Source organism: Pseudocercospora fijiensis (genome assembly GCF_000340215.1).
Source record: "Pseudocercospora fijiensis CIRAD86 unplaced genomic scaffold MYCFIscaffold_2, whole genome shotgun sequence".
Taxonomy (NCBI): Eukaryota; Fungi; Ascomycota; class Dothideomycetes; order Mycosphaerellales; family Mycosphaerellaceae; genus Pseudocercospora; species Pseudocercospora fijiensis.
Window position 1 is genome coordinate 186594 of NW_006921533.1, and position 26574 is coordinate 213167.

The following is a 26574-nucleotide window of genomic DNA, read 5'->3' on the forward strand; positions in this document are numbered from 1 at the left end:
ATAATAAGCGACTATTACTTACTCGAGGTAAAGGCACTATATTTACGAGCTAAGGACCTTCTGCTTACTATAACCGACGACGACGGCAACGAGGTAAAGTACTTAGCGTTCTCGTATAACTGTTTATAGTGCCGCTATAACGACTACCTTCGCAAGACCTATAGTTATCTATGTATCTACGACTTAATAAAGCTTATTAAGACAGGCGGCAATCGCGCTATTCTATTGCTAAGTTACTTCTATAAGCACTAGTTTATTAACTTCCGTAGAACGGTCCGTCTATAAGAGCTAGAGGTTATCTTTAGCAACCGCAAACCTCTTACTAGCGGAGCTATATTATATATAACAAAGCGCGCTACTATAGTACGTAAATTAGACGACCTAAATAAGATAGCAGTCGCTAAGCGATAGAAGATAGCAATAGCTAGAACGACTAAGTTTATACTCGAGCCTAGCGTCTTACTTACTTAGCTAAGAACGACCGTTAAGCACTATAAGTACGTTAAGAGCTAATGCTATACTTAACAATGCCCTTGCTAGAAGGCTAATCGTACGTATAGCGCTACTTGCTATCTAAGCGGCTTCGAGTGCTATAATCTACGAGTCTAGTCTTTACTTCTAATAGTACTAGAACCTCCTTCTAAGCTAGATTCACTCCGCCGAGAGATTAAAGACCTCCGAGTACGTAAGAACACTCGATTATAGGTAGAAGAATAACGTACGAGATAGTAAGCAGACTATAGCCGCTAGTAGGCGGCATTATATAAGCAATAACAACGATAGGCTACTTAGTAATAGTACTAGTAGTCGCTTATATAGCTAGTAGGAAGGCCGCTTTATTAATAGGTGCTATAGTAATAGCACTATTAGTTTACTTAGCAATAGCACTATTAGTTCACTTAGTAATAGTAGTATGCTAGTTAGCAACTAAGAGACTAGTATAAGCTAGCATATATAGCCTCGCGTGGTTACAAGGCCGTAGGTCGCAATCCGATTAGACCTGAGTAGATAGCAACTAACAATACCTTCAATTTTGCTATACTACTGATTTGCTAACAAACTTTGGCTTTATAGCTAGCAGCAGTATTGCAGTGGCTGGCAGCAGTATTGCAGTGGTTGCCCGGCTGGCGGGGCCTGCATCGACGCGATTATCCGCTTCTATACGCGATTATGTATAGAACAGCCGATCTCGTAATCTCGGGATATGCTGGGGCTCGGGCGGCTAGCTGGGGCTCGGTTTAGTAGCCAGGCTCGACGTCTGGCTGCAGGCGTGGGGGATTGCATAAAAAAAACATACTGTGCATGTAGATAGATAAGACCTGCAGAGGACGATTCGTCGCGACTAGGGTTGCAAGACTAGCTCGCGCATTCGACAGCGGCGGATCCGCGGACAACGACTTCTTCACACAACTACCGCTTATCGCACTCACGCCACGCCGTGCTCCATCGCCAGCACATCGGTACGGCGGTAGAATACGTTGGCGTTCTTGCTCAAGACCCAAACGTTAAGCTTGCATTGGGATTCTGTGCCAGCCTGACCCTACTAGTCAGGCCACGACGACGAATCGATGGCAGAGGAACAGAAGTATTGTACGACGCTCGCGACTTCGCCAGCAGGCTCCGACTAGTCCTCAAGGAGCAGGAGGAGGTTCAGTGTCTCATTTGGGATCGCAGTCTGAAGCGGGATCGAGGTAAGAAGGAGTTTTCCGCCAGACCTCGACCAAAATCGGTTGCGGAGCACAATAACATATTGAGAGTATCTGATGCCTAAAACTCATACTATCGCAGTTGGCGGATACAAACGAAGGTGCTCATTAGAACAGGCAGGTAAGGACTATGAAGGAAGGAGTGTGAACAGCACACTGCCTAGTACGAAACGTATCCCTTTCGCATAGCAACTGCTTCTTTCTCACTTCTTAACATCTGCAGGTCATGGTATTAGAATAGCGTATTGGAATACTAATGCCACGGTTTACTGACCTAGGCTGCTATAACCCCAAGGGTAGCCGTCAGCAGCAATTGGCGAGTCTGGCTTGGCGACTGCCTCTCGTTTCTTGACATCTAGGCTACTATAGCCCCAAGGATAGCCGTCAGCTGCGATCGGAGAGTCTGGTTTGGCGACAGCCTCTCGTTTCTTGACATCTAGGCTACTATAGCCCCAAGGATAGCCGTCAGCTGCGATCGGAGAGTCTGGTTTGGCGACAGCCTCTCGTTTCTTGACATCTAGGCTACTATAGCCCCAAGGATAGCCGTCAGCAGCAATCGGAGAGTCTGGCTTGGCCACAGCCTCTCTCTTCTTGACATCTGCAAATGAGGGTGTTAGTATCTGGCAAAATGTGGCTTTGCCACGGTCGGGTACTTGCCTAGGCTGCTATATCCCCAAGGATAGCCGTCAGCAGCAATGGGAGAGTCTGGCTTGGCGACTGCCTCGGCGTCTGGCACAGGAAGAGCGTGTACGAGAGCCAGCAAGCCAGCAATTGTCGATAGGACGTTCGGCATCGTTGCGACTGTATAGAACCCAGATGATAGAGATGGGGTCTTCTTCAGAACTCGGCCTTTGTACAGCAAGAAAGTAGACTCAGAGCTCGGTGGACTGAATATGGATATATATACGCAGAATCGTTTCCTGAGAGAGCTGTTACCGATCCGCGTAATGGGAATCGCTGGAAGTATAGTACCTGACACACTGGACTGGGAGTGCTATATCCCAGTCCTGAGAAAGGAAACTGCATGTTTAGCAAGGCTGTCACAGGACGTGCAGCTATACATTGATACTCTAGCCAGGCCCTTGACTCGGCGGTCGAATAGAGACTCTTGGCGAAACCTCGTGGATTGGCGTAGGTAGCCTGCACAAGCACAGCTTGATACATACCTAACCTCACCCTTCTCGGTCTCTCTCGGTAGTTCGATCATCTCTCCGTCTCCTGATACGTCATTAGCGTTACGAATGATGCGATTGCTATGGCCTATGGTACTATCTCGTGGCCTATCTGCACTCTGTCGGTAGTTGGATTATCTCCCCGTCTCCTAATACCTCATTAGCGTTACGAATGATGCGATTGCTATAGCCTATGAAAATCTCGTATCCCATCTGCAAGTGGCATAGCACGAGTGATGCGATTGCTATGGCCTATGGTAACATCTCGTAGAGTGTTACCGTCGTCTGTTGGTGCCTTATAAACTCAATAAGCTTACTCAATAAGCTTTAGGTACACTGTCCATATCACCTGCCTGATATTCATCGTATCGCTATCACAAACCGGACGAGCTTGTACTCCCAACACCCAGACATCGGAGTTCAGGGTGGAGTTCATCATCTCCTGCTCCGTGTTGACGAAACCTTGGTCCTCAAAGGATAGGATCCTCTCAATGTCCGGGTCGTTTGCGAATACGGGTCGAGTCTTCAAGGTTGTTCCTACTCAGCTTACTACTGTAGTCACAACAGCTTGAGCCTCAGCATCCTCAAACGTATCTGCGGATCTCCAAGATCCTTCTGAAGAGGCAGTAGTGCTAGGCCATCGTAATCCTCGTCTTCTTACAGCCATCTCAGTCCTCATCTTCATCGTCTGTCTCCATGCAGACCCTCTCAGCGTAGCGGCGTGCCGATAGCAGCGAAAAGTCTTCGTAGTGAGAAGCTTCAAGTGAGATATCTCCAGTGAAATAGCAACCCCAGACGTGCAATTGTTGCAACGATTCTTCCCCATTCTCGAAGAGCCGATAGACTATCCAACAGCCATAAAAGCGCCCGACATGACGGAATCTTCAAGATCGTACGCTGGATCTGCGACTCAGACCTACCTTTCCAACCAGATCAGAAGTTCCAAGGACGTTAAGCACCGCGTGGAAAGCGTCTCGGTGAGAGCATTCAGAGATGTGTGGCCACTGACAGAAAGCAAAAAGAGAAAAAATCGAAATCGCCTCACAATTCATCCTTCCGCCACACCTCCTCCACCACCACCACCACCTCCTCCTCCTCCTCCTCACGTCACGAAACCACCGTCCCATTAACAAAAGTCGTATTCGTCGTAAACTCTCCCGCCATCTAATACCACAGCGTAAGTCAGTACCAGCCAACGTCCAAAAGACAAATCCCCTCTCCCCATCAAGACTCACATGCCAGACATCAATCCGCAACGAGAACCCATCCTCCCTCATCTCAACCGGCCTCAAAACCCCGATGGCCACAACATTATTCAACCAATAATACTTGGCATCACCCGTCTCAATGACCACCCTCAAATGCAGTCCACCACCAGGAACCGAAGGGCCGGAAGTCTGCAGGAAAAGGTTGGCTCCGTCGTCGGTTTGGAGATTGTAGCGCGTGTCGGCGCTGAAGATGCCGGTTTGAGGGTCTTTGAGACCCCAGTCTGCGCCGAGATCGAGAATTTTGCCTTGCAGTCTGGGGCCGGTGAAATTGCCGCCGACGATGGGGATGGCTTGCCGGATACCTTTGGGTCCTTGGGTTTCGTAGATTGTGTTGAGGCAGTCTGCGTAGGCGGTGTAGAGGAACTCGAGTGCTGGCGGCGTGGGTTCGTAGGATGGTGCAAGAAGGGTCTGCGCCGAGCCGGTGGCAGCGAGGGAGAGGATGATTGAGGAAAGCAGGGAAGAGCGCATGGCGGAATGTGTGATTGACAGAAGCTACAGCTTGTGATTTCCTGCCATCACGGCGGTGTTTGCTAGAATACTTATACGCAGGTATGTGGTGTGTTCTGCTCACGTCATCCGAGTAAACTCTAGGCACAGAACCAACCTCCATGTGGAACTCGGTACTTTGCAGACAGCCGCTGCCGCAGAAGATCTCCGCTATGTGGTTGTTTCTGTGCACATTCGAAGATGTTGTCGGCGTCGAATGCGGGGAAGTATGGACTGCCGACTTTTCGCCTAAAGAGAAGGGTCGGCGGATATTTCTCCACTGACCATCGTCAGCGGCCTTTGGTAAGTTGAGCAATCATGCGGTCAATGTCGAGCATTTGTTGACTCGTGGCTTTCGTCCTGAGTTCTTCGAGCGCAGCGCGATCTTTGGCTTTGAGAGCCTCCTCGCCTGCTTGTTTGATCATGCCGCATTTCACCCACATCTCAATCCTTTCCGCAGGCGAAAGGGAGGTGCATTTCGAAATGAATGCTGCGGCAACTTTGGGCTGTCCTGCGCCCAGTATTTCGTTGAAGAAAGGCTGTGACACGTCAGCATGGGCATGAAGCAAAACCCGAGGACCTCAGAACAACTTACCTCCCAGCCAATAGGGCTTTTGCGCTGCTTCGACACTTCTTCCAACTCCCTCCAGTCACGGCGACTTACAAGAGCTCGAAGCCGTATCCACCAGTAGGTCTTGTCGCTCACTTTGAACTCGGTTTGAAGCTTTTGGGACCGTTTGATGTTTCCAGTCTTGATGAGCTTCGAAAGTGTCTCGTTGACCGATAAACCAACGTAGCGCGCGTTCACAAGGTCCTTCTCGAAGGCCTCTTGCAGGCGAAGAAGCTTTTGAGCTTCCTCAAGGGCGGTCGCTTGCAGCGCGAACTCCTTGCTGTCTCGTAGCAGCTTCGTTGCCATCTTGAGCTTGTCAGATGCAGGACCAACATCGCTGGCGGTCAGCGCCTCTGTCACCAGCAAGTTGGCACCATCAAGTCTACGATCGTCCTGGTAATACAGGTCCTTGAGCATTTCTTGATCTTGATCAATCGCCGAGGCCTCTACGATCGCTGTTGCGACAGGTCGGCTGTTGATGGTTCGAAAGAAGCTGGAGAGCGGAATCTTCTTCTTCAGATTCAGCAGCACGTAGAAGACCAGATCCGTATCGCCACTTTCGATGGCCTTGTCGAGCGCAATGGTCTCCTCGCCAACGTCCAGCAGTAAGGGAACTTGCTTGCCTGCTCTTGGCTCGTGCTCAAGCAGCTCAGTAGCCAGTTTTCCTCTTCCTTCATCATATGCAGCTCGCGCTACCTCCTCGAATGAAATGCCACGCTTGCCATTGAGCTTCTGCACGATTTCCTCGCAAATCTTGTCCTCGTCCGTGCTCGAACTGCGCACTTTTTGACGTGCCCAAGACACATAGATTTTGTCGACTGGCAGATGGAGATATTGCGATACCTTGAGGGCCAACAGAAACTCTCGCCGGTTGACTAGCCTCTGCACAAGACGTTCCGGTGTCAGTCGAATGTATTGGTCGTAGGACACGGGGAGGCCAATCTCAAAAGATCTCACAGCATTCAATACCCTCAATGCTTCAGTCATGTCGACAAAATCGTCGCTGTTGTAGAGGTCAAGCACCGACTTGCCGAATGATGCAGCCTTGAGGAGTTGCTTCTGCCAGTGGATGCTATACTCCTGACCTGCCGCACGTACACAGGTGTCGACAGCTTCGTCGAGATTGGCCCTAATCAGTTGGATGTTGTCGTCCGCTTTCGGCGACTTGTTCTCCAGCTGGCTGATGGCGTCGAGCAGCACAGCGGGAGGCGAGGCCGAGCCGGGCTTGAAAACCTCTTCGGTCGCATCAGGCACCTTTTGCACAAATTCGCAGACGTCGTTGGTCAGGACGCGGATGCCGTCGATGTCTGGCAGAAGGTGGACGATTGAATTGTACTCCCATGTTGACGCTGCTCCATTTGGCCCGATCAGGTGGATCTCGTCTTCCCAGGCAAGTACGACTGCATTGTTGCCACACCACTGCAGGTCACGCGGCGCAGTCTTGACGTTGGATTCATATTCGCTGAATCGTTCTTGGAAGTCACTGCCGATGACCCAGACTTTGCTGTCATCGGTGTAGAGGGCAATGAACTTGCCGTTGGGCGATACGGCGATGTGTCGGAATGGCCCAGCTTGAAGGCCTCTATCCTCACACTCCACCGCGTCCAGCACGTAGACAGTATCGTTTATGGCGAGCAGGACCTCCACCGAGCGGGATGATGTGTATTCTGGAGGGATCACAGTCCACGAGATGACCTCGCCCGACGGGGCAGACGCCAGGAGCTGCGGTCGCGGCTCGTCGTATCGCGTGACGGCGACGACACTGTTGTTACCCAGCAGCGCGACAAATCCGCTGGACCAGAACTTGCAGGCCACCACGCCATGCTCATCGGCGCCATGACCCAAGGTGAAGGGAGTGAAATCGCCGTGCAAGTCTGGGTATATGCGCACGCTGCCATCCTCCGTAACAACCAGCAGCTTCTCATCTTCCGACCATCCTACGCTTTTAATCTTGCCTCGGTCCCATTGAATGTGCTGTATCAGCTTGCCGGCGCAGCTGTGGATGTCGATGGTGGATTTGGCGGATTGAGGGCCGCGGAACGAGTATACTTTGCTCTCATCGCGTCGCAGTGCTGCTCACGTATTATCAGAGCTATCCACGTCTTGTCGTTGCATGCGCTTACCTACTGCACCACTGTACGGAGCGCCGGTTACGGTGTAGTTCTCCAGCGCGAGGTCGACGTCGAAGACATTGGTGTATAGCTCGACTTTGCGGTAGAACTTGTCGCCGATGCGCCTCCAGTTCGTCCGTGGGCCCGACATGTCAGCGTCGTTTGCGCCTCATGTCGCGGGTATCATGCGAGGTGGTGTTGTTGTTCTTGTGGTACAGCAGATGACATGGCTGCCTCTGCCTCGAGCTGCGAAGAGTCCGTGCACTGCATGAGCTCGACTTCCACATTGCAACATCATCATCAACGCAACGACAGCGAACAAGCTTGGGGGGAACTCTCACTCACCATGCAAATTGATCCATGATTGCCGTAACCGTACCCGGCGCAATGGACGACTTGCAGTCCCGCATACAGGATCTGGGAGACGTGGAACTTGCCGTGCTGGTGGCCGTGGTCGCTGGCGAGCATTGCATATTCTCTGCCTCCAGCGACAGTGTGCAGAGCTTGCGAGCAGAGCTGAGCCTGACGTGCATGAACCGCTTCCTCCGCCAGCCGGTTGTCATCGACTGCTCGCCCGAGACGACTGTGGACGAATTCAGCGAAGCATTGCTGGTCGAGAACGAAGAAGGCTTCGATGACTCCCTGGATGACCGGTATGGCGCCGCACGACCCACTCTGGAAGTGAAATTCCATCCTGCCCGAGAGCCAAGTCCTGGTCGCTTGGGGAGTCTGGCAAATCTCGAAGAGAGGCGGCTGGCAGATGTGGTCATTGCCGTCGGACTGGATTCTGCCACAGAAGCAGTCCAGGTGCAGGCCTTCGAGTTGCTTCGATCACGACGCATCTTCACCAGGTCCGCCATGCATGTGGCACCCACGGACCTCCTGTTCATCGTCATTCTATCCTCGCCGGAAGCTCGGTTGACGCGCCATCTCAACGACCTCTTCTGCATGTCGCATCACCATGCTGATGACGATGCGTTCATTCACCTTGAAGGTCAGCTGAACACCGCAGAAGTGCCGACGATAAACGCGCAAGACATCACAGAACTGCGAGACCTAGCCAACCACGTCAATCTGACACATGAGATCGCGCAATACCTTCACAACATTGTCGTCTTTATGCGGAACAGCCGTTTCATCAAGGGCGGCGTGACAGCGACAGCAACGAGGCAGCTTCGCATTCTCAGCATGGCTCTCGCTTCACTCCACGGCCTTGACTACGTGTCACCTTCCTTGGTCGCCTTGGCGGCCCGCAAGATCTATCCTCATCGACTCGTGCTTGCGACAGAGAAGACGGAACGGAGCCTCCTTTGGGGTAGTGATCCGAGAGCAATCCGACATCTCATGCAAACCGTCACAGTTGAAGATGCGATTGAGAATGTTTTGGGAAGTGTCGAGGCGCCGCTGTGAACAAATCAAAAGTTCAACAGCTGCTGCAAAAGCTATCTTCACTCTGCTCGACCGGCGTGGAAGCGATCAAGATAAGTCACACTTCGACTGCGATCTGGTCTTCCTGTCGATAGATTCGAAGAGCGTAATCAGTCTACACTCAGATAATTCAGTCGGGTAGTGCTGGACATGCTAGACCTCTTCGGTTTAATCATGACACCTCGACGTCAGAGCGGTATCGTAGCGGGCCATTATGTATTGTCCCGGAAACGCCATAGACGTGACAGATTCACTTCCGGCCAGTCAACCCGAATGAGCTCTGGTGCAATGAGAAGCACGACTGCCAAACTCTCCAACATCTGAGAAGAAAGAAATCCCGGAGAAAAGCGAGGAGCCATACACGGCGTCAACCACGATCTCCATGATTTGCGGCGCCCCGGCATGTCGATGGAGGATGATGGCACGTTGGACATCATGCTCACTGCTCGGTATTTCACACCGTCCAGGCTCCATGTGCTATGCGCCAAATCACGCGCTCTTCGCTTGACGGGCTCCTCTGACATTGCAGGTCCAACAGCTCCAATCCAAAGCGAATCACCAGCTCCGCTAGCATAACCATGCAAACTCGAACAGCGAACATGTTACGAGACGACATATCCGCGATCACGTTCGGGTGGCGGCATCGAGTCAAAGGAATAGCTACGACCTGTGAAAGACGAAAGTAAAGCAGGTAGACTAGTCGGATAACGTGGATAATGCTCTATTAATTTCTAGAGATTTCTTAATAAACTTTATTAACCTAGAAGACGGTCTTTAGATAGAAAAATAGCAAATAGCCTTCTAGTTCCGATCGGATTAAGTATTAGCTAATAAGGTAGATAAGCTTCTATATATAGATAAGCTAAAGCCTATAGAGTATATAGTCGAGATATAGCGTCTACTTTAAGATCTCTCTATAGCCGAATAACGCCTAAGAGAGAGAGTATAACGAAAGAGTATAAGACCTAGTTTATAAATAGCCTTATTTAATGCCTTTTCTACTTAGAAGGCCTACGTAGACTATATAATTAGTATAGTCTAGACTACTATAAATAATAAATATCTCTATAATTAAGCTATATATCGTCTTTATCGGTATTATACCTATAATACGAATTCGACTTTAGTACTACTACTATCTCTATCTATAAACTCTATCTTAATAGCGAGCGAGGAATATACTATTCTATAAAATTAATATCTATAAATTAGGTTCGAGTTAAGCTTTTCCTATACTTTAGGAATTAGGAGAATTTTCGATAGCTACTACTAGTATATTTATTAATATATACGAAGAGCGAAAATGTTAGAGCTAAAGAGGCTATACGTAATTAGTATATAATCCGGCCGAGTAAAGCTAGGGTCTTAGTGCCTTAGGTAGGGCTTAGCGCTTAGCGTTAGGCTAACTAGCCTACCTTCCTCCCTCTCCTCTTAGATCTCTATCGAATACTACCTATACCTACTACTACCCTATCTACCTGCTAATATACCCTTCTTATATAGTATTCGATCTACCCTTTAAGGGCAGTAGCTAGATAGTTCTTATTTCAAGCTTTTAGCGGTATAGCTACGAATAAGACTAATCTAACTATATTATGCCCGAAGAACGGGACCTATACGTACTATTCTATCGAAACAACCGTACTAATTATTAAGCAAGGCCTTCTATACGGCCTATTATACTAAGTTAAGCATACTAGGCCGATATCTACTAATTCCGCTATACCCGTACCTTAGGGGCTAACAATACATTATTAGTATTACCCCTTACAATAGCCGGTTTATTACGAAATAACAACCGTGCTACCGCTAGTAGCGCTAGTAACGACAACGCTAGTAGCACAGTGCCTACTAAAGTGCCTACCGAGGCTCCTACTAAAGTGCCTCCTACTAAAGGGCCTACTACTAAGCCTACTACTAAGCCTACTAAAGAACCTGTAATTCTAGGCGACGACCTAGAATTGCCTATCGACGACATTCTTAACAATATTGTTAACCGTCGATATAGCTAACTAGCCTTTAGGCCCTAACTAGTAGGGAGACTCTAAGAAGCTACCTAAAACAGGCTTACTACCTTGCGTTAGGAACAATAGCTAAAGGATAATCTCCTCGAGATTCGCCGCCTATAGGAAGCCCTAACAACTAATACTAAGCCGATAGTAGGGCCTTCCTTACTACCCGTCCCTATCTAAAAGAAGGATACTAAGCTTAAGGACTATACCGTATTTAACGGCTCTAGTCGCAAGCAATACAATAATTATATACGCGATTGTGAGCTTAACTAACGAAATGCGCCGAGGGCCCTTCTAGACGACTATTTACTAGTTGTCTACGCTATATAGTACATTAATAGCGACCTAAAGCGTACCTAGGATAACTATTTCGACTCTCTTACTAATTAGACCGCTGTTTAGTAGCAAGACTATAAGACTATTATGCTAGACACCCTTAGAAACCCTATACTAAGGCAACAATACGCTTAGGACTAGTACCTTCGAGCTAAGCAAAAGACTAATTAATCGGCTCGCTTATTTAAGGCCTATTTAAAGACTCTCGAAGACGATTTGCTAGCTAAGACCGACTCTATCTAGATTTCCGAAATACGCCCTAAATTGCGATAGGAATTAGTCCTTAAATTAGACCGCCGTCGCGTGTTCGAACAGACTAATCTTATACGCATTTAATTTATAGTCGAAGTCGAAACTACTAAACGAGCTGTCTAGCTCTAGTAACGACTAGAATTAAGGATCCGACCTACTAGCAACCGTAGCAACCGTAGCTACGGAGGAAACTAAGGTTCCTACTAAGACAACAATACTAACAATAGGAATAGTAACAACGACCGTAGAAGAAGCCGTAGCCGGCGGCTATATAGAGGAGGCCGTAATAGGGGCCGTAGAAGGGGCTCGTATCCCTATAGCACTAATCGCTTAACTAATAATAGCAGCAATAGCGGCTATAGCAACCCCCTAACTAGATTAAAGTGCTTCAATTGTAATAGTACTAGCTATCTACTAGGCTAATACGACAAACCTAAGGACTAGGCCCGAATCGACCGTACTACCGCTAAGCACCGAAAGCACCTTTTAGTAGCTAACGCTACCCCTATAGGCTAACCTTCGAAAAAAGAGTAAGCGCCGTACTAACTGTTAGCCTTATACGGCGTAAGACTATCGACATTGTACTAGCTATTATACGTACCTATCTCGTAGGGGATATATATAGGAACAATTATAAAACCTAGGTTACGCTAGACCTAGGAAATAGAGTTAGTGCCCTTATTAACTATCGCCTAGCTAAGTAATTAGACCTTCGACAATTGCCTAGGACTAACCTACTAACCCTTGCTTAGTTTAATAACGCTCGGCACTTGATCTACGGGGCCTACTATGTTTATATAGCCCTAAAGGACGACCTCGGCAATAAGCGCCTACTAAACTTTACTACCTACGTAGTAGACATAGACAGCCTCCTATCTAATATTATTATTAGCAACCCTGTTCTTAAGTACTATGCTATAGTTATAGACTTAGGCAGTTAATAATAGCGGTTTAGAATCGCTAGGAAAGAGGACATTAAATATATTAATGTTAGCGAGTGCCCTAATAATATTAGGGTCCTATTTATTAGCAACCTAACCCTAGCTAATCCGACTACCGATCTGCTCGGTAGTAATAACGATAAACCTGTGCCTCCTAATAATCCTAATTAGCTTGCTCGCATACTAGAGCCTATCCGAGAGACCTATATTAATGTGTTTAAACACTACCTAGCATCGACATTGCCTATGTTTAAGGAGACGGATTATAAGATTAATATTATAGAGGGCAAAGAGGTTCCTTTTAGACTACTCTACAACCTTAGTAAGCGCGAGCTTGCTATATTACGTAAGTACCTAGAGGAAAACCTAGCTAATAGTCGTATTCGGTATAGTAACAGCCCTGCTAGTGTACCTATCCTGTTCGTACTAAAGAAGGATAGTAGCCTACGCCTATATATCGACTATCGTAGGCTTAATGCTATTACTATTAAAGACCGCTATCTACTCCCTCTTATTAATAAGACGCTCGATCGCCTTTCTAGGGCCTACTTCTATACTATACTAGACATTAAGGATGCGTACTATCGTATCTGTATTCGTAAGGGCGACGAATAGAAAACAGCCTTCTATACTCGTTATAGCTATTTTAAGTACTTAGTTATACTATTTAGTCTAGCTAATGCCCCTGCTACATTCTAGTCCTATATCAATCGGGCCCTTTCGGGTCTATTAGACTATCTCTATATAGTTTACCTAGATAACATCCTAGTCTATACCTATTTACCTAATATTGTAGAGCACTAGGCTATAGTGCGTAAGGTGCTCGACCGCCTACGGGCCTATAGCCTATATTATAAGCCTTCTAAATGCACCTTTGCTACTAAAGAGGTGTCCTTCCTTAGCTTCCTCGTATTAACCGAGGGTGTTAAGGCTAATCCTAATCGGATTAAGACTATTACTAAGTAGCTAATACCTACTAGTATTAAAGAGCTTTAATCGTTCCTCGGCTTTGCTAATTTCTACCGTCGCTTTATTAAGGGCTATTTATAGCATATAATACCCCTAACTAAGCTTACTAAAACTAAGGCCAACCCTACTAGAGAATTCAAATAGACTAATAGAGCGCAAGCCGCTTTTAACGGTCTAAAGCAACGCTTTACTAAAGTTCCCTTATTGTAGTCCTCGCTGTCTGCCAAAGCTTTGTAGAATTTCGCTGCGGCTTGCGCTATACCTTTGCTGGCAGCATCGGGCTTGTCCTTATAGAGATGATATTTCGATGCGGCGTACATGATCAGGCTCTCCTTGTCTCCAGGCTTTGAAGATAGTAGGTATGGAATGTGCGAGGTCAGGAGCCACTCTCGAGGATGATTCATCGGTAATGCGTCGACCGTGTAGCGTATACAATATAGGGCCCCCGTCGCGTACCGGACTCGTTCCGAGGTCGTCGTATATCGTCGTAGTTTCCTCGGAAACTAGCTTAGACTAGCGGGGCAAAAAACTAAACCGGAACCAAACCGGAGGGGTACCGCTAAGAAACTAAACTATATACGTTTAGTAGTTCGCAAACCGAACTACTACGGGGTCTACTAACGCTTTATAGTTCGCTATATTAGCTATTATGTTATAGTAGGCTAATAACACCTACTAGCACCCGATTGCCTTCTTCTCGAGGAAGATAATTAATACTAAACGTCGCTACGAGACCTACGAGCAAGAGCTCCTAGCTATTATCGAGGCCTTTAAGTATTAGAGGCACTATCTCGATAGGGCTTAGTATACAATACAGGTCTATATAGACTATAACAACCTCCGTAGTATTACTAAGGTTACTAGGGTTATAGGTCGATAGGCTAGATAGGCCGTCTACCTCGCTAGGTTTGATTTTAATATATTATATCGGCTAGGCGTAAGCAACCCTACTAATAGCCTATCGAGGCGACCTAATTACGATAGCGAAACCTAATACATTAATTCTTTATTTCTAACCCTATAGTATAAGATCGCTATAGCCCGTATTGTTAATAAGTAAGCGTAGGATAAGCGGCTTACCGGGCTCCGCGACGGCTTAAAGCATATTAATGCTCTTACTATATTAATAGTGCGTATTAAGGCAAGAGCTAAGGATACAGATAGGAGAAGTTATAATAACTCCCTAGTCGATATCGCAATATATAGTAACAGCGATAGCACTAATGCAGTTAATCCGGCTACTAGTACTATTAGATACATATAATGCGTACCTCGTTTAATAGCAAGGGTGCTATTAAATAACCTTACAAATAGGGATAGTCAATCGTTTATAGATAAGCTATTACGGGCTTAGCAGAGGGACGCCTTTGCTACTAAACGTATCGATAAGCTTGTAAGTAGGCGAAAGACTCGATCTAGTAAGAGTAACAATTAGTCGATCGATAATAAAGGTTATTTGAAGTTCAAGGGCAGATACTATGTCCCCGCTAAACATTCGATCCGACAAGAACTTCTTAAGCGACACTATAACGGTAAGCTTGCCGGTTACTATAGTATAGAGAGGTCGTACGAGTTACTATCGCGTATATACTACTAGCTAAATAGTAAACGGGATATAAAGGACTACGTAAACACGTATACCGTATATTAACGAGTTAAAGCACTAAAGCACTTACTATTTAGCGAGTTGTCTTTACTCCCTATTCTAAAGAAGCTATTTGCTAAGCTTATAATAGATTTTATTATAGGCCTCCCGCCTGCTAAGCGTAGGGGCAGTAAGGATGTGTATAATGCTATCCTAGTTGTCGTAGACCGGTTTACTAAGGGCGCTCGTTACATTCCTGCCCGAAAGGATTAGACGGCTATTAACCTAGCTAAGTCGCTATAGAACAACATCTTCTATAGCTATTAGGGGACCCCTAAAGGGATAGTCTCCGATCGAGGCTCGATATTTACATCTTACTATTAGAGTAAGATTTGCCTATAGCTAAGACTCAAGCATCGCCTGTCTATAGCATTCTATCTATAAACAGATAGTTAGACCGAAAGGCAGAATGCTACGCTATAGTAATACCTACGCAGCTACATTAACGAGAATCCTAACGACTAGGTTAACCTCCTATAACTAGCTAAATTCGTATATAATAACAGTATCTACTTATTAACTAAGGTGTTACTATATATAGCTATAATAGGCTAGAACGCTACTATGCTATAAGATCCCCTATCGCTCGAGGCCGAGCATAAGGAAAGGGAAGCGGGTTAACCTAAGACACTAGCAGTAATAGAACGTGTCTAGAAGATGCGAGAAATCTATACTAAGATAGCTAAGAAGCTAATAAAGGCTTAGGAGTATTAAAAGACCTATTATAACAAGCATTACACGCTAATAACCTTTAGGCAAGGCGACATAGTTATGCTTAGCACTAAGAACCTCCGCATCCGCAAACACCTATTACCTAATAGCAAAACAAGGCCTAAGCTCGTACTAAGATACATTAGCCTATTCCGCATTCGAGAGGCTAAGGGTATACAGGCCTACTAGTTATAGCTTCTACCCTATTATACTATCTACGATACCTTCTACGTCTCCCTTCTTAAACTATACTACTAGCGCGAAGGCGATAAAGCGCCTGCTAAGTTAGAAGAAGTCTTAGCTAATAGTGAAGAACTATAGTCTATAGAACGTATCCTATAGTACTAGACTAGGAAAGGCAAGAAGGAGTACCTATTAAAATAGCAAGGCTATTTACCTAAATAGGACTCGTAGGAAGCTAAAGCCTCTTTTAAAGACATAACTAAGTTGTTAGATAAGTATTAGACTAGTGTAAAGAACAAGAAGAAGGCTAAAAGCTCGTAATGTTACTAAAGCTTAGGATTAATAGCACCCCCGGGGTGCTATTAGCTAACTAATTAGAGGCCGACAAACTAGGACAATAAGACTACACTACTATAGTAGACGCGCACTAAGCATTAACAAACGCGCTATAACTGTTAACTAATCGCCTACTCTTTTAAGGATTCTACCTCTTTACTAATGCGCCCTATAAGTCCCCCTCTTATTCCTTCCTTCTGTCGAGGCCTTAAGGCCTAAGCGATCGGCGAAGGCGCGCGCGTAGCGGATAGTGCCGGCGGTGTATTAGAAGAAACGGCGCGCGCCTATATTAGTAACGGTGTTGCGGAGTGTCTTGCTATTTAAGAAAGGAAGGATACGGCTATATTAGTAACGGTGTTGCCGAGTTATTATTAGTTAAAGAAGGAAATTAGAAGCAAGGTAAAGTTAGCGCTAAGACGGCTAGCGCTACTATTATTAATATTACTTGCTATTGTTACTGCGCCTATAGATACAACCTTACCCGTACTACGAGCCTAAGGCACTAAGGGGTTAATTAAAACTTTGATTAAAACTTTAAGCCGCCTAAAAGATTAAGCGACTAATAGACTAACGGACTAAGGGCAAAACTATAGAGCTAAGCTAGCTAGGGTCGATCTTGCGGACAATAGGTTACTCCTCGATCTATCTAACCCTTTAAGCGAGGCGAACCTCTACTACTATACTTACAATAGCCTTTACCTATAGAAACTAGACGAGCTGTGTTTTTTAAAAGATAAGATAAGATTGACAATTAAAGGCTACTAAACCTAACTAATTAGGGCTAGCGAAACTACGAACAATAATAGCCCTCGTAATAACAAGAACAACCCTCAGAAGCGGACATTGCTAGGTCTTTTAAGAGTAGACGCAAAGAACTCGGTACGATATCACTTAGAACGGAGGCAGGGCTATAATACCTCGTACGTCTACCTATTATAGTAGGGAAGACGCGCTCGTATTGTAATTAGTCGATAGTCCTCAATTCTTATAGATATATATTACCTTATTATATACAAGGATAGCGTAGTTAGAGTTAGATATTATGTTAAAAGTGAGGTTTAATAGGGTTACATAATTAGGTAACTAAGTGTTTAATTTAGCGCGGGCTAAGCAGCTTATTAGACCTGCTAAGTTAGCGGTAATAGAGATTAGATAGGAACATAGACAGGCTACGAGGGCGCGGCCTTTAGAAGGGAAGCGTATGTTAGAGCCAAAGAGGCTACACGTAATTAGTATGTAATCCGGCCGAGTGAAGCTAGGGTCTTAGTGCCTTAGGCAGGGCTTGGCGCTTGGCGTTAGGCTAACTAGCCTGCCTTCCTCCCTCTCCTCTTAGATCTCTATCAAATACTACCTGTACCTACTACCACCCTATCTACCTACTAATATACCCTTCTTATAGAAAAGAAAAAAAAAATTCGATTCGATATAGTAATAACTAGTCGAATATTATTAGCTAGCTGCTAGCTTTCTTTTTTAGTACGTTATAAAGTCTTTCGAAAATTTATAGAGAGAGAGAAGATTTTAGAGCTATTATAATAATACTCTACTAGACTAGTCTACCTTAAACTTAAAATTACTAGCGAAAGGCTCCGAAGCTTATCTTTATATAAGATATCTCGATTACTAATACTCGACCTAATAATTAGAGTTTACTAGCTAGGATTAGATCTTACTTCTTAAACTAGAGGGCTTAGTACTAAAAGATAGTATCCGCTTCTAGCGAAAAATTACTAGTACTAGCTCGCTTATATATACTATCTATACTAAAAACCCTAGGAATATAAGCCTCGCTCTATACGATTTTTCGTAAGCGCCCTTCTATATAGAATAATAAAGCTACGCCTAGGTACGTTTTAATCTATATAGAAAATTAAAATACCTATAGAATCTAGGACTATTTATTCCTACTACTTATTATTAAGTAATATAATAAGTATACGTCGAGATATCTATAGAGTCTATTTGTCGCGAATTTAGGAGATTCTTAAGAGAAATAGACTACTTTGTATCTTTATAGTCTATATAGAGAAATTCTTAATACTAAGCTATACTATAGAATTAAGTATAGCGAATATTTCTATCTACTTTCTACCTACTATATAGCCTTACCTATTAAATAATCTATCGCCGCGCTCTAGTAATTTCGCCCTTTTTCTCGAGGACAAGGCTTAAAATTTCTAAGGTTTTTAGTATAGATAGCCTAAGTAGTCTATCTTACTAACGTAGTATTAGTATTCTTAACTATAGTCGCGAGCGCTTACGAAGGTTAGATAGATCCTAACTAAGCTTGCCCTAAAGCTTTCTAATACTATAGCTCTTACGCCTAATAGAGTAGTAGCTACTCGTATAATCGTATTCCTTAATATCGATATAAATAATAGAGTTCGAAGTAGTAGCGAGCCCTTAGCCTATAGAAAAGCATACTTATCTATTATAGGTATTAGCTAGCTAGATTCCTAGACTACGAGATTTTAGTAAATAAGTATTAAAGTATAAGAAGGGTATATTAGCAGGTAGATAGGGTAGTAGTAGGTACGAGTAGTATTCGATAAGGAGCTAGGAGGAGAGGGAGGAAGGCAGGCAAGTTAGCCTATTGCTAAGCGCTAAGCCCTACCTAAGGCATTAAGACCCTAGCTTTACTCGAGCCCGGTTATATACCAATTACGTATAACCTCTTTAGTCCTAATATACGCTTCCTTTCTAAAGGCCGCGCCCTCGTAGCTGGTCTTTATTCTAGTCTCAACCTCTATTACTACTAACTTAGTAGGTCTAATAAGCCGCTTAGTCCGCGCTAAATTGAACGTATAACTACCGATTATGTAACTATATCAAACCTTACCTCTAATATAGTACAATGTCTAACTCTAACTACGCTATCCTTATATATAATAAAGTAAAGGGATATAAGGCTATAAGAATTAAGGACTATCGACTAATTACAATACAAGCGTACCTTTCCTACTATAATAGGTAGGTATACGGGGTATTATAGCACTGCCTCCGCTCTAAGTAATGTCGTTCCGAGTTCTTTGCGTCTACTCTAAAAGACCTAGCTATATCCGCTTCCGAGGGTTTGTTCTTATTATTACGAGGGCTATTATTGTTCGTAGTTTCGCTAGCCCTAATTAGCTAGGTTTAGTAGCCTTTAATTGTCAATCTTATCTTATCTTTTTAGAAAAAACACAGCTCGTCTAGTTTCTATAGGTAAAGGCTATTATAAGTGTAGTAGTAGAGGTTCGCCTCGCTTAAAGGGTTAGATAGATCGAGGAGTAACCTATTGTCTGCAAGATCGACCCCGGCTAGCTTAGCTCTATAGTTTTTGCCCTTAGTTAGTCTATTAGTCGCTTAATCTTTTAGGCGGCTTAAAGTTTTAATCAAAGTTTTAATCGAAGGTGCCTTAGGCTCGTAGCGTAGGTAAGGTTATGTCTATAGGCGTAGTAATAATAGCAAGTAATATTAATAATAGCGGCGCTAGTCGTCTTAGCGCTAACTTTACCTTCTTCTAATCTCCTTCTTTAACTAATAACAACTCGGCAATACCGTTACTAATATAGCTATATCCTTCCTTTCTTAAATAGTAATATACTCCGCAATACTATTACTAATATAGCCGCGCCGGCCGCGCCGTCCTTCGCTAGCTTATAGCGCGACGCTATTATCTTTATTACCGTTATTCGTACGCGCGCGCGCGTATCGCCCTTGTCGATCGCTTAGGCCTTAGAGCCTCGATAGAATAAAGGAATAAGAGGGGGCGCTAAGAGAAGGGTCTTATAGGGTGCGCTAGTAAAGAGGTAGATTCTATAGTAGTATAGTCTTATTGTCCTTTGTTGCTAACAATTGCTTACCTCTAATTAGTTAGCTAATAGTACCCTAGGGGTAGTATTAATCCTAGGCCTTAATAGTAACATTATAAGCTTTTAGCCTTCTTCTTGTTCTTTACGCTAGTCTAATACTTATCTAACAACTCGGTTATGTCCTTAAAGGAACCTTTAGCTTCCTATAAGTCCTATTTAGGTAAATAGCCTTACTATCTTAATAGGTACTCCTTCTTACCTTTCCTAGTCCGATGCTTTAGGATACGTTCTATAGACTACAGTTCTTTACTATTAGCTAAGACTTCTTCTAACTTAGTAGGCGCTTTATCGCCTTCGCGCTAGTAGTATAGTTTAAGGAGGGATATATAGAAGGTGTTATAGATAGTATAATAGGGTAGAAGCTATAACTAATAGGCCTATACGGAAGAGCCCTTAACTTCTCGAATACGGAATAGGCTAATGTATCTCGGTGCGAGCTTGGGTCTTGTTTTGCTATTAGGTAATAGGTGTTTGCGGATACGGAGGTTCTTCGTACTAAGCATAACTATGTCGCCTTGTTTAAAGGTTATCGGTATATAGCGCTTATCGTAGTAGGCCTTTTAATACTCTTAAGCCTTTGTTAGCTTCTTAGCTATCTTAGTATAGATTTCTCGTATCTTCTAGATACGTTCTATCGCCGCTAGTATCTCTAGTACTTAACGCGCTTCCCTTTCCTTACGCTCGGCCTCGAGCGATAGTAGGTCTTATAGCATAGTAGCGTTCTAGCCTATTATAGCTATATATAGTAACACCTTAGTCGATAAGTAGACACTATTATTATATACGAATTTAGCTAGTTGTAGGAGGTTAACCTAGTCGTTAGGGTTCTCGTTAATATAACTGCGTAGGTACTACTATAGGGTAGCATTCTGTCTCTCTATTTAACCGTTAGTCTGTAGATAGAAGGCTATTAATAGCCGATGCTTCAATCTTAGCTACAAGCAAATCTCGCTCTAATAGTAAGATATAAGTGTCGATCTACGATCGGACACAATCCCCTTAGGGGTTCCCTAATAGGTATAGAAGATGTTAGTCTATAGCGCCTCTGCTATATTAATAGCAGTCTAATCCTTACGCGCCGGGATATATCGAGCGCCTTTAGTAAATCGATCTACTATAATAAGGATAGTATTATATACATCCTTGCTACCCCTACGCTTAGTAGGTAGAAGGCCTATAATAAAGTCTATTATAAGCTTAGCAAATAGCTTCCTAGGAACAGGAAGTAAAGATAACTCGCTAAATAGTAAGTGCTTTAGTGCTTTAACTCGCTAGTATACTATATAGGTCTATATATACTCCTTTATATACCGCTTACTATTTAGCTAGTAGTATATACGCGATAGTAGCTTATACGACCTCTCTATACTATAGTAACTAGCGAGCTTACTATTATAGTGCCTCTTTAAAAGCTCTTATCTAATCGATTGTTTAGCGGGGACATAGTATCTGCCCTTAAACTTTAAGTAACCCTTGTCGTCGATCGACTAATTATTATTACTCTTACTAGATCGAGTCGCTCGTCTACTTACAAGCTTATTAATACGCTCGATAGCAAAGGCGTCCCTCTACTAAGTACGTAATAGCTTATCTATAAACGATTGACTATCCCTATTTATAAGGTTATTTAATAGTACCCTCGCTATCGAACGAGGTACGTATTATATATATCTAATAGCACTAGTAGCTAGAACTACTATAACCTCTTCTATAGTACTATCGCTATATAGACTATTACTATAGATAGCAATGTCCTTAATCGAGTTATTATAGCTCGAGCGATCTACGTCCTTTCTTTTAACGTATACTAGAAGAACGACAACTCCGCTATAGTATTTGTTGCCGCCGCGGGGTCCGGAAGTCCGCTTATCCTACGCTTACTTATTAACAATACAGGCTATAGCAATCTTATACTGCAGGGTTAGAAACAAAGAATTAATGTGTTAGGTCTCGCTATCGTAATTAGGTCGCCTCGATAGGCTATTAGTAGGGTTGCTTATACCTAGCCGATATAATATATTAAAATCAAACCCGGCGAGGTAGACGGCCTATCTAGCCTATCGACCTATAACTCTAGTAACCTTAGTAATGCTACGGAGGTTGTTATAGTCTATATAGACCTAAATAGTGTACTATATACTATCGAGATAGTACCTCTAATACTTAAAGGCCTCGATAATAGCTAGGAGCTCTTACTCGTAGGTCTCGTAGCGACGCTCTATATCGATTATCTTTCGTAAAAAGAAGGCAATCGGGTGCTAATAATTGTCCTTATCTGATTGTTATAACATAATAGCCGATATAGCGAACTATAAAGCGTTAGTCTTAATACGGATCTGCTTGCTTAGTACAAAATAGTACAATAAGGGGACTTTAGTAAAGCGTTGCTTTAGGCCGTTAAAAGCGGCTTGTGTTTTGCTAGTCTACCTAAACTCTCTAGAAGGGTTTGCCTTAGTCTTAGTGAGCTTAGTCAATAGTATTACGTACCTCGAATAGCCCTTAATAAACCGGCGGTAGAAGTTAGCAAAACCGAGGAATAATTAAAGCTCTTTAATAGACGTAGGAATAGGCTATTTAGTAATTGTTTTAATCCGATTATGATTAGCCTTAATACTATTAGTTAATATAATAAAACTAAGGAAGGCTACCTCCTTAGTAGCGAAGGTGTATTTAGAAGGCTTGCAATACAGTCTATAGGCTCGTAGGCGGTCGAGAACCTTACGGACTGTAGCCTAGTACTCCGTAATATTAGGTAAGTATATATAAACTAGGATGTTATCTAGGTAAACTATATAGAGGTGATCTAATAGGCCTAATAGGGCCCGATTAATATAGGACTAGGATATAGTAGGGGCATTAGCTAGCCTAAATAGTATAACTAAGTACTTAAAATAGCTATAGCGAGTACGGAAGGCTGTCTTCTATTCGTCGCCCTTGCGAATACAGATACGATAGTACGCATCCTTAATATCTAGTATAGTATAGAAGTAGGCCCTAGAAAGGCGATCGAGGGTTTTATTAATAAGCGGAAGTAGACAGCGGTCCTTAATAGTAACAGTATTAAGTCTACGGTAATTAACGCATAACCGTAGGCTACTATCCTTCTTTAGAACAAACAGGATTAGTATACTAGCAGGGCTGTTACTATACCGTATCCGGCTATTAGCTAGGTTTTCTTCTAGGTACTTACGTAATATAGTAAGCTCGCGCTTACTAAGGTTATAGAGTAGTCTAAAAGGAACCTCTTTACTCTCTATAATATCAATCTTATAGTCCGTCTCTTTAAATATAGGCAATTTCGATGCTAAGTAGTGTTTAAATACATTAATATAGGTTTCTCGAATAGGTACTAGTATACGAGAGAGCTAATTAGGGTCTATACTATTAGGGGGTACAGGTTCATCGTTATCTCTACCGAGAAGATTAGCTATCGGATTAGCTAAGGCAGGTATTAGGTTGCTAATAAACAGGACCCTAATATTATTAGGACACTCGCTAATATCGATGTATTTAATATCCTCTCTCCTAGCGATTCTAAATCGCTATTATTAACTGCCTAAGTCTATAACTATAGCATAGTACTTAAGAACAGGGTTGCTAATAATAATATCGGAGGGGAGGCTATCTATATCTACCGTATAGGTAGTAAAGTCTAGTAGGCGTTTATTTCCGAGGTCGTCCTTTAGAACTATAGGAATATAGTAGGCTCTATAGGTTAAGTGCCGAGCGTTATTAAACTAAGCAAGGGTTAGTATATTAGTTCTAGGCAATTGTCGGAGGTCTAATTGCTTAGCTAGGCGGTAATTAATAAGGGCGCTAACCGAATTTCCTAGATCTAGTATAACCTTAGTCTTATAATTATCTCTATATATGTCCTATATAAGACAGGTACGTATAATAGCTAGTATAATGTCGATGGTTTTACGCCGTACAAGGCTAATAGTTAGTACGGCGCTTACTCTTTTTTCGACTAATTAAAAGAGCCGACTAGGGTAGTATTAGCGGCTAAAAGGTGTTTCCTATGCTTAGCGGAAGTACGGTCAATTCGGGCCTAGTCCTTAGGCTTGTCGCATTAGCCTAGTAGATAGCTAGTGCTATTACAATTGAAGCACTTCAATCCGGTTAGTAGACTACCGTAGCTGTTATTATTGTTAGTAGAGCGGTTAGTATTATAGGGATACGAGCCCCTTCTACGGCCCCTATTACGGCCTCCTCTATATAGTCGCCGGCTACGGCCCCTTCTACGGTCGTTGTTACTATTCCTACTATTAGCATTATTGTCTTAGTAGGAACCTTAGTTTCCTCCGCGGCTACTACGATTACCGCGGTTAGTACTAGCTAGCCGGATCCTCGATTCTAGTCGTTATTAAAGCTAGATAGCTCGTTTAGCTGTTTCTACCTCGACTATGAATTGAATACGTATTAGGTTAGCCTATTTAAATATACGGCGGCGGTCTAATTCGAGAATAAGCTCCTATCTAAGCTTTAGGCGTATCTCTAAGATCTATATAGAATTAGTCTTAGCCGGAAGGTTATCCTCGAGGGTCTTTAAATAGGCCTCGAATAAACGAGCCGATTAATTAGTCTTTTATTTAGCTCGAAGATATAGGTCCTAAGCATGTTATTGCCTTAGTATAGGGTTTCTAAGGGTATCTAGTATAATAGTTTTATAGGTTTGCTACTAAACAGCGGTCTAATTATCGAGGGAATTAAAATAGTTATCCTAGGTACGCTTTAGGTCTCTATTAATATACTATATAGTATAGACGACTAAGGAATAGTTATCTAGTAGCGCTCTCGGTATATTGCGCTAGTTAAGCTCGTAGTTACGAATATAGTCGTTATATTGTTTCCGACTAGAGCTATCGAATACGGTATAATCCTTAAGTTTAGCATCCTTCTTTTAAATAGTTAGTATAGAAGGCCCTACTATTAGTTTAGTAGTAGTTGTCGGGGCTTCCTAAAGGCGGCGAAGCTCGAGAAGGTTATCCTTTAGCTATTGTTCTTAACGTAGGGCAGTAAGCCTGTTTTAAGTAGCTTCTTAAAGTCTCCCTAATAGTTAAGGGCTAAAGGCTAGTTAGCTATATCGTCGATTAACAATGTTGTTAAGAATGTCGTTAATAGGCAACTCTAGGTCGTTACCTAGAATTATAGGTTCTTCGGCAGGCTTAGTAGCAGGCTCTTTAGTAGGAGGCAATTTAGCAGGTGCTTTAGTAGGCACTTTAGTAGGTACTATGCTACTAGCATTGTCGTTGCTAGCGCTACTAGCGGCAGTACGGTTGTTGTTTTGTAATAAACCGGCTATTATAAGGGGCGACACTAATAATATATTGTTAGCCCCTAAGATACAGATATAGCGGAATTAGTAGATATCGGCTTAGTATACTTGACTTAGTATAATAGGCCGTATAGAAGGCCTTGCTTAATAATTGGTACGGTTGTTTCGATAGAATAGTACGTATAGGTCCCGTTCTTTAGGCGTAATATAGTTAGATTAGTCTTATTCGTAGCTATACCGCTAAAAGCTTGAAATAAGGACTATCTAGCTACTGCCCTTAAAGGGTAGATCGAATACTATATAAGAAGGGTATATTAGTAGGTAGATAGGGTAGTAGTAGGTACGAGTAGTATTCGATAAGGAGCTAGGAGGAGAGGGAGGAAGGTAGGCAAGTTAGCCTATTGCTAAGCGCTAAGCCCTGCCTAAGGCATTAAGACCCTAGCTTTACTCGAGCCCGGTTACATACTAATTACGTATAACCTCTTTAGTCCTAACATAAAGTATATTTATATATTTACTATTACTATACCCTTGCGAGTTCTCTTTAAAGACATTCTAGATACTTTATAAAAGATACTTACTTAGTTGTCTACGTATTAAACCCTAACGAATAGAATTTAAAATTTCCTAAGAAATAAAAGCCGCCGATACTAAGTAGAATAATATTAATAGATTAAGAAGAGTTACGCCTATTACTAATAAAAAACGAGGAAATCTATAGAAGCTATCTTACCTCTTAATTCTATATAATTAATACGTAGAAAAGGCCTAGAGATAGATAATAGATTAGCCGACTTAAAAAGAATTTACGCTATATTAGCTATATACTCTATAAGTAGCGTACCTAGCAATTCTCTTAGATAAGTATAGAGATAGAACAAAGTAAAGTATAACTCTACTCGCTAGATAACGAACGAACCTACTTCTAGTACTAGTCTTATATTAGGACTAAAGAGGTTATACGTGATTAGTATGTAACCGGGCTCGAGTAAAGCTAGGGTCTTGATGCCTTAGGCAGGGCTTGGCGCTTAGTAATAGGCCAACTTGCCTACCTTCCTCCCTCTCCTCCTAGCTCCTTATCGAATACTACTTGTACCTACTACTACCCTATCTACCTACTAATATACCCTTCTTATATAGTATTCGATCTACCCTTTAAGGGTAGTAGCTAGATAGTCCTTATTTCAAGCTTTTAGCGGTATAGCTACGAACAAGACTAATCTAACTATATTGCGCCTAAAGAACGGGACCTATACGTACTATTCTATCGAAACAA

At 43.3% G+C, this 26574-nt stretch overlaps 6 protein-coding genes across 6 annotated transcripts; 2 read left to right on the plus strand and 4 right to left on the minus strand.

Moving 5' to 3' along the window:
* Window positions 1-1693: 1693 nt before the first annotated feature.
* On the minus strand, window positions 1694-2718 carry MYCFIDRAFT_210186 (uncharacterized protein). Its single transcript, XM_007924736.1, has 4 exons — window positions 2679-2718; window positions 2364-2626; window positions 1981-2304; window positions 1694-1923 (listed from the first exon to the last, which is right to left on the minus strand). Exons 2-4 carry the CDS (start codon window positions 2497-2499, stop codon window positions 1910-1912), a joined length of 474 nt encoding a protein of 157 aa, XP_007922927.1. The 5' UTR covers window positions 2500-2626; window positions 2679-2718; the 3' UTR covers window positions 1694-1909.
* Window positions 2719-4101: 1383 nt separating this feature from the next.
* On the minus strand, window positions 4102-4530 carry MYCFIDRAFT_122611 (uncharacterized protein; the record flags this gene model as incomplete). The annotated part of the gene is made up of 1 exon (XM_007924737.1): window positions 4102-4530. A coding segment is annotated over one exon (429 nt), but the record flags the coding sequence as incomplete, so codon positions are not given.
* A 392-nt stretch (window positions 4531-4922) lies between these two features.
* On the minus strand, window positions 4923-7533 carry MYCFIDRAFT_60175 (uncharacterized protein; the record flags this gene model as incomplete). Its single annotated transcript, XM_007924461.1, has 3 exons — window positions 7366-7533; window positions 5228-7317; window positions 4923-5171 (listed from the first exon to the last, which is right to left on the minus strand). The coding sequence occupies exons 1-3, from the start codon at window positions 7502-7504 to the stop codon at window positions 4923-4925; spliced, it is 2478 nt and encodes an 825-aa protein (XP_007922652.1). The 5' UTR covers window positions 7505-7533.
* A 5-nt stretch (window positions 7534-7538) lies between these two features.
* MYCFIDRAFT_171203 (uncharacterized protein) lies at window positions 7539-7717 on the plus strand (the record flags this gene model as incomplete). Its single annotated transcript, XM_007924738.1, has 2 exons — window positions 7539-7548; window positions 7572-7717. The coding sequence occupies 2 exons, from the start codon at window positions 7539-7541 to the stop codon at window positions 7715-7717; spliced, it is 156 nt and encodes a 51-aa protein (XP_007922929.1).
* On the plus strand, window positions 7672-9670 carry MYCFIDRAFT_210187 (uncharacterized protein). Its single transcript, XM_007924740.1, has one exon. It carries the CDS (start codon window positions 7714-7716, stop codon window positions 8761-8763), a length of 1050 nt encoding a protein of 349 aa, XP_007922931.1. The 5' UTR covers window positions 7672-7713; the 3' UTR covers window positions 8764-9670.
* MYCFIDRAFT_206455 (uncharacterized protein) lies at window positions 7672-13695 on the minus strand (the record flags this gene model as incomplete). Its single annotated transcript, XM_007924739.1, has 3 exons — window positions 7672-9366; window positions 9396-9441; window positions 13476-13695. 3 exons carry the CDS (start codon window positions 13693-13695, stop codon window positions 8994-8996), a joined length of 639 nt encoding a protein of 212 aa, XP_007922930.1. The 3' UTR covers window positions 7672-8993.
* Between the last annotated feature and the right edge of the window lie 12879 nt (window positions 13696-26574).

Excerpts from the sequence above, each read along its gene's own strand:
- MYCFIDRAFT_210187 (XM_007924740.1), top strand. The coding sequence starts at position 7,714 with ATGATTGCCGTAACCGTACCCGGCGCAATGGACGACTTGCAGTCCCGC.
- MYCFIDRAFT_210186 (XM_007924736.1), bottom strand. The coding sequence starts at position 2,499 with ATGCCGAACGTCCTATCGACAATTGCTGGCTTGCTGGCTCTCGTACAC. Across the intron at positions 2,305-2,363 it reads TTGGGGATATAGCAGCCTAG|ATGTCAAGAAGAGAGAGGCT; the intron begins GCAAGTACCCGA and ends CCTCATTTGCAG.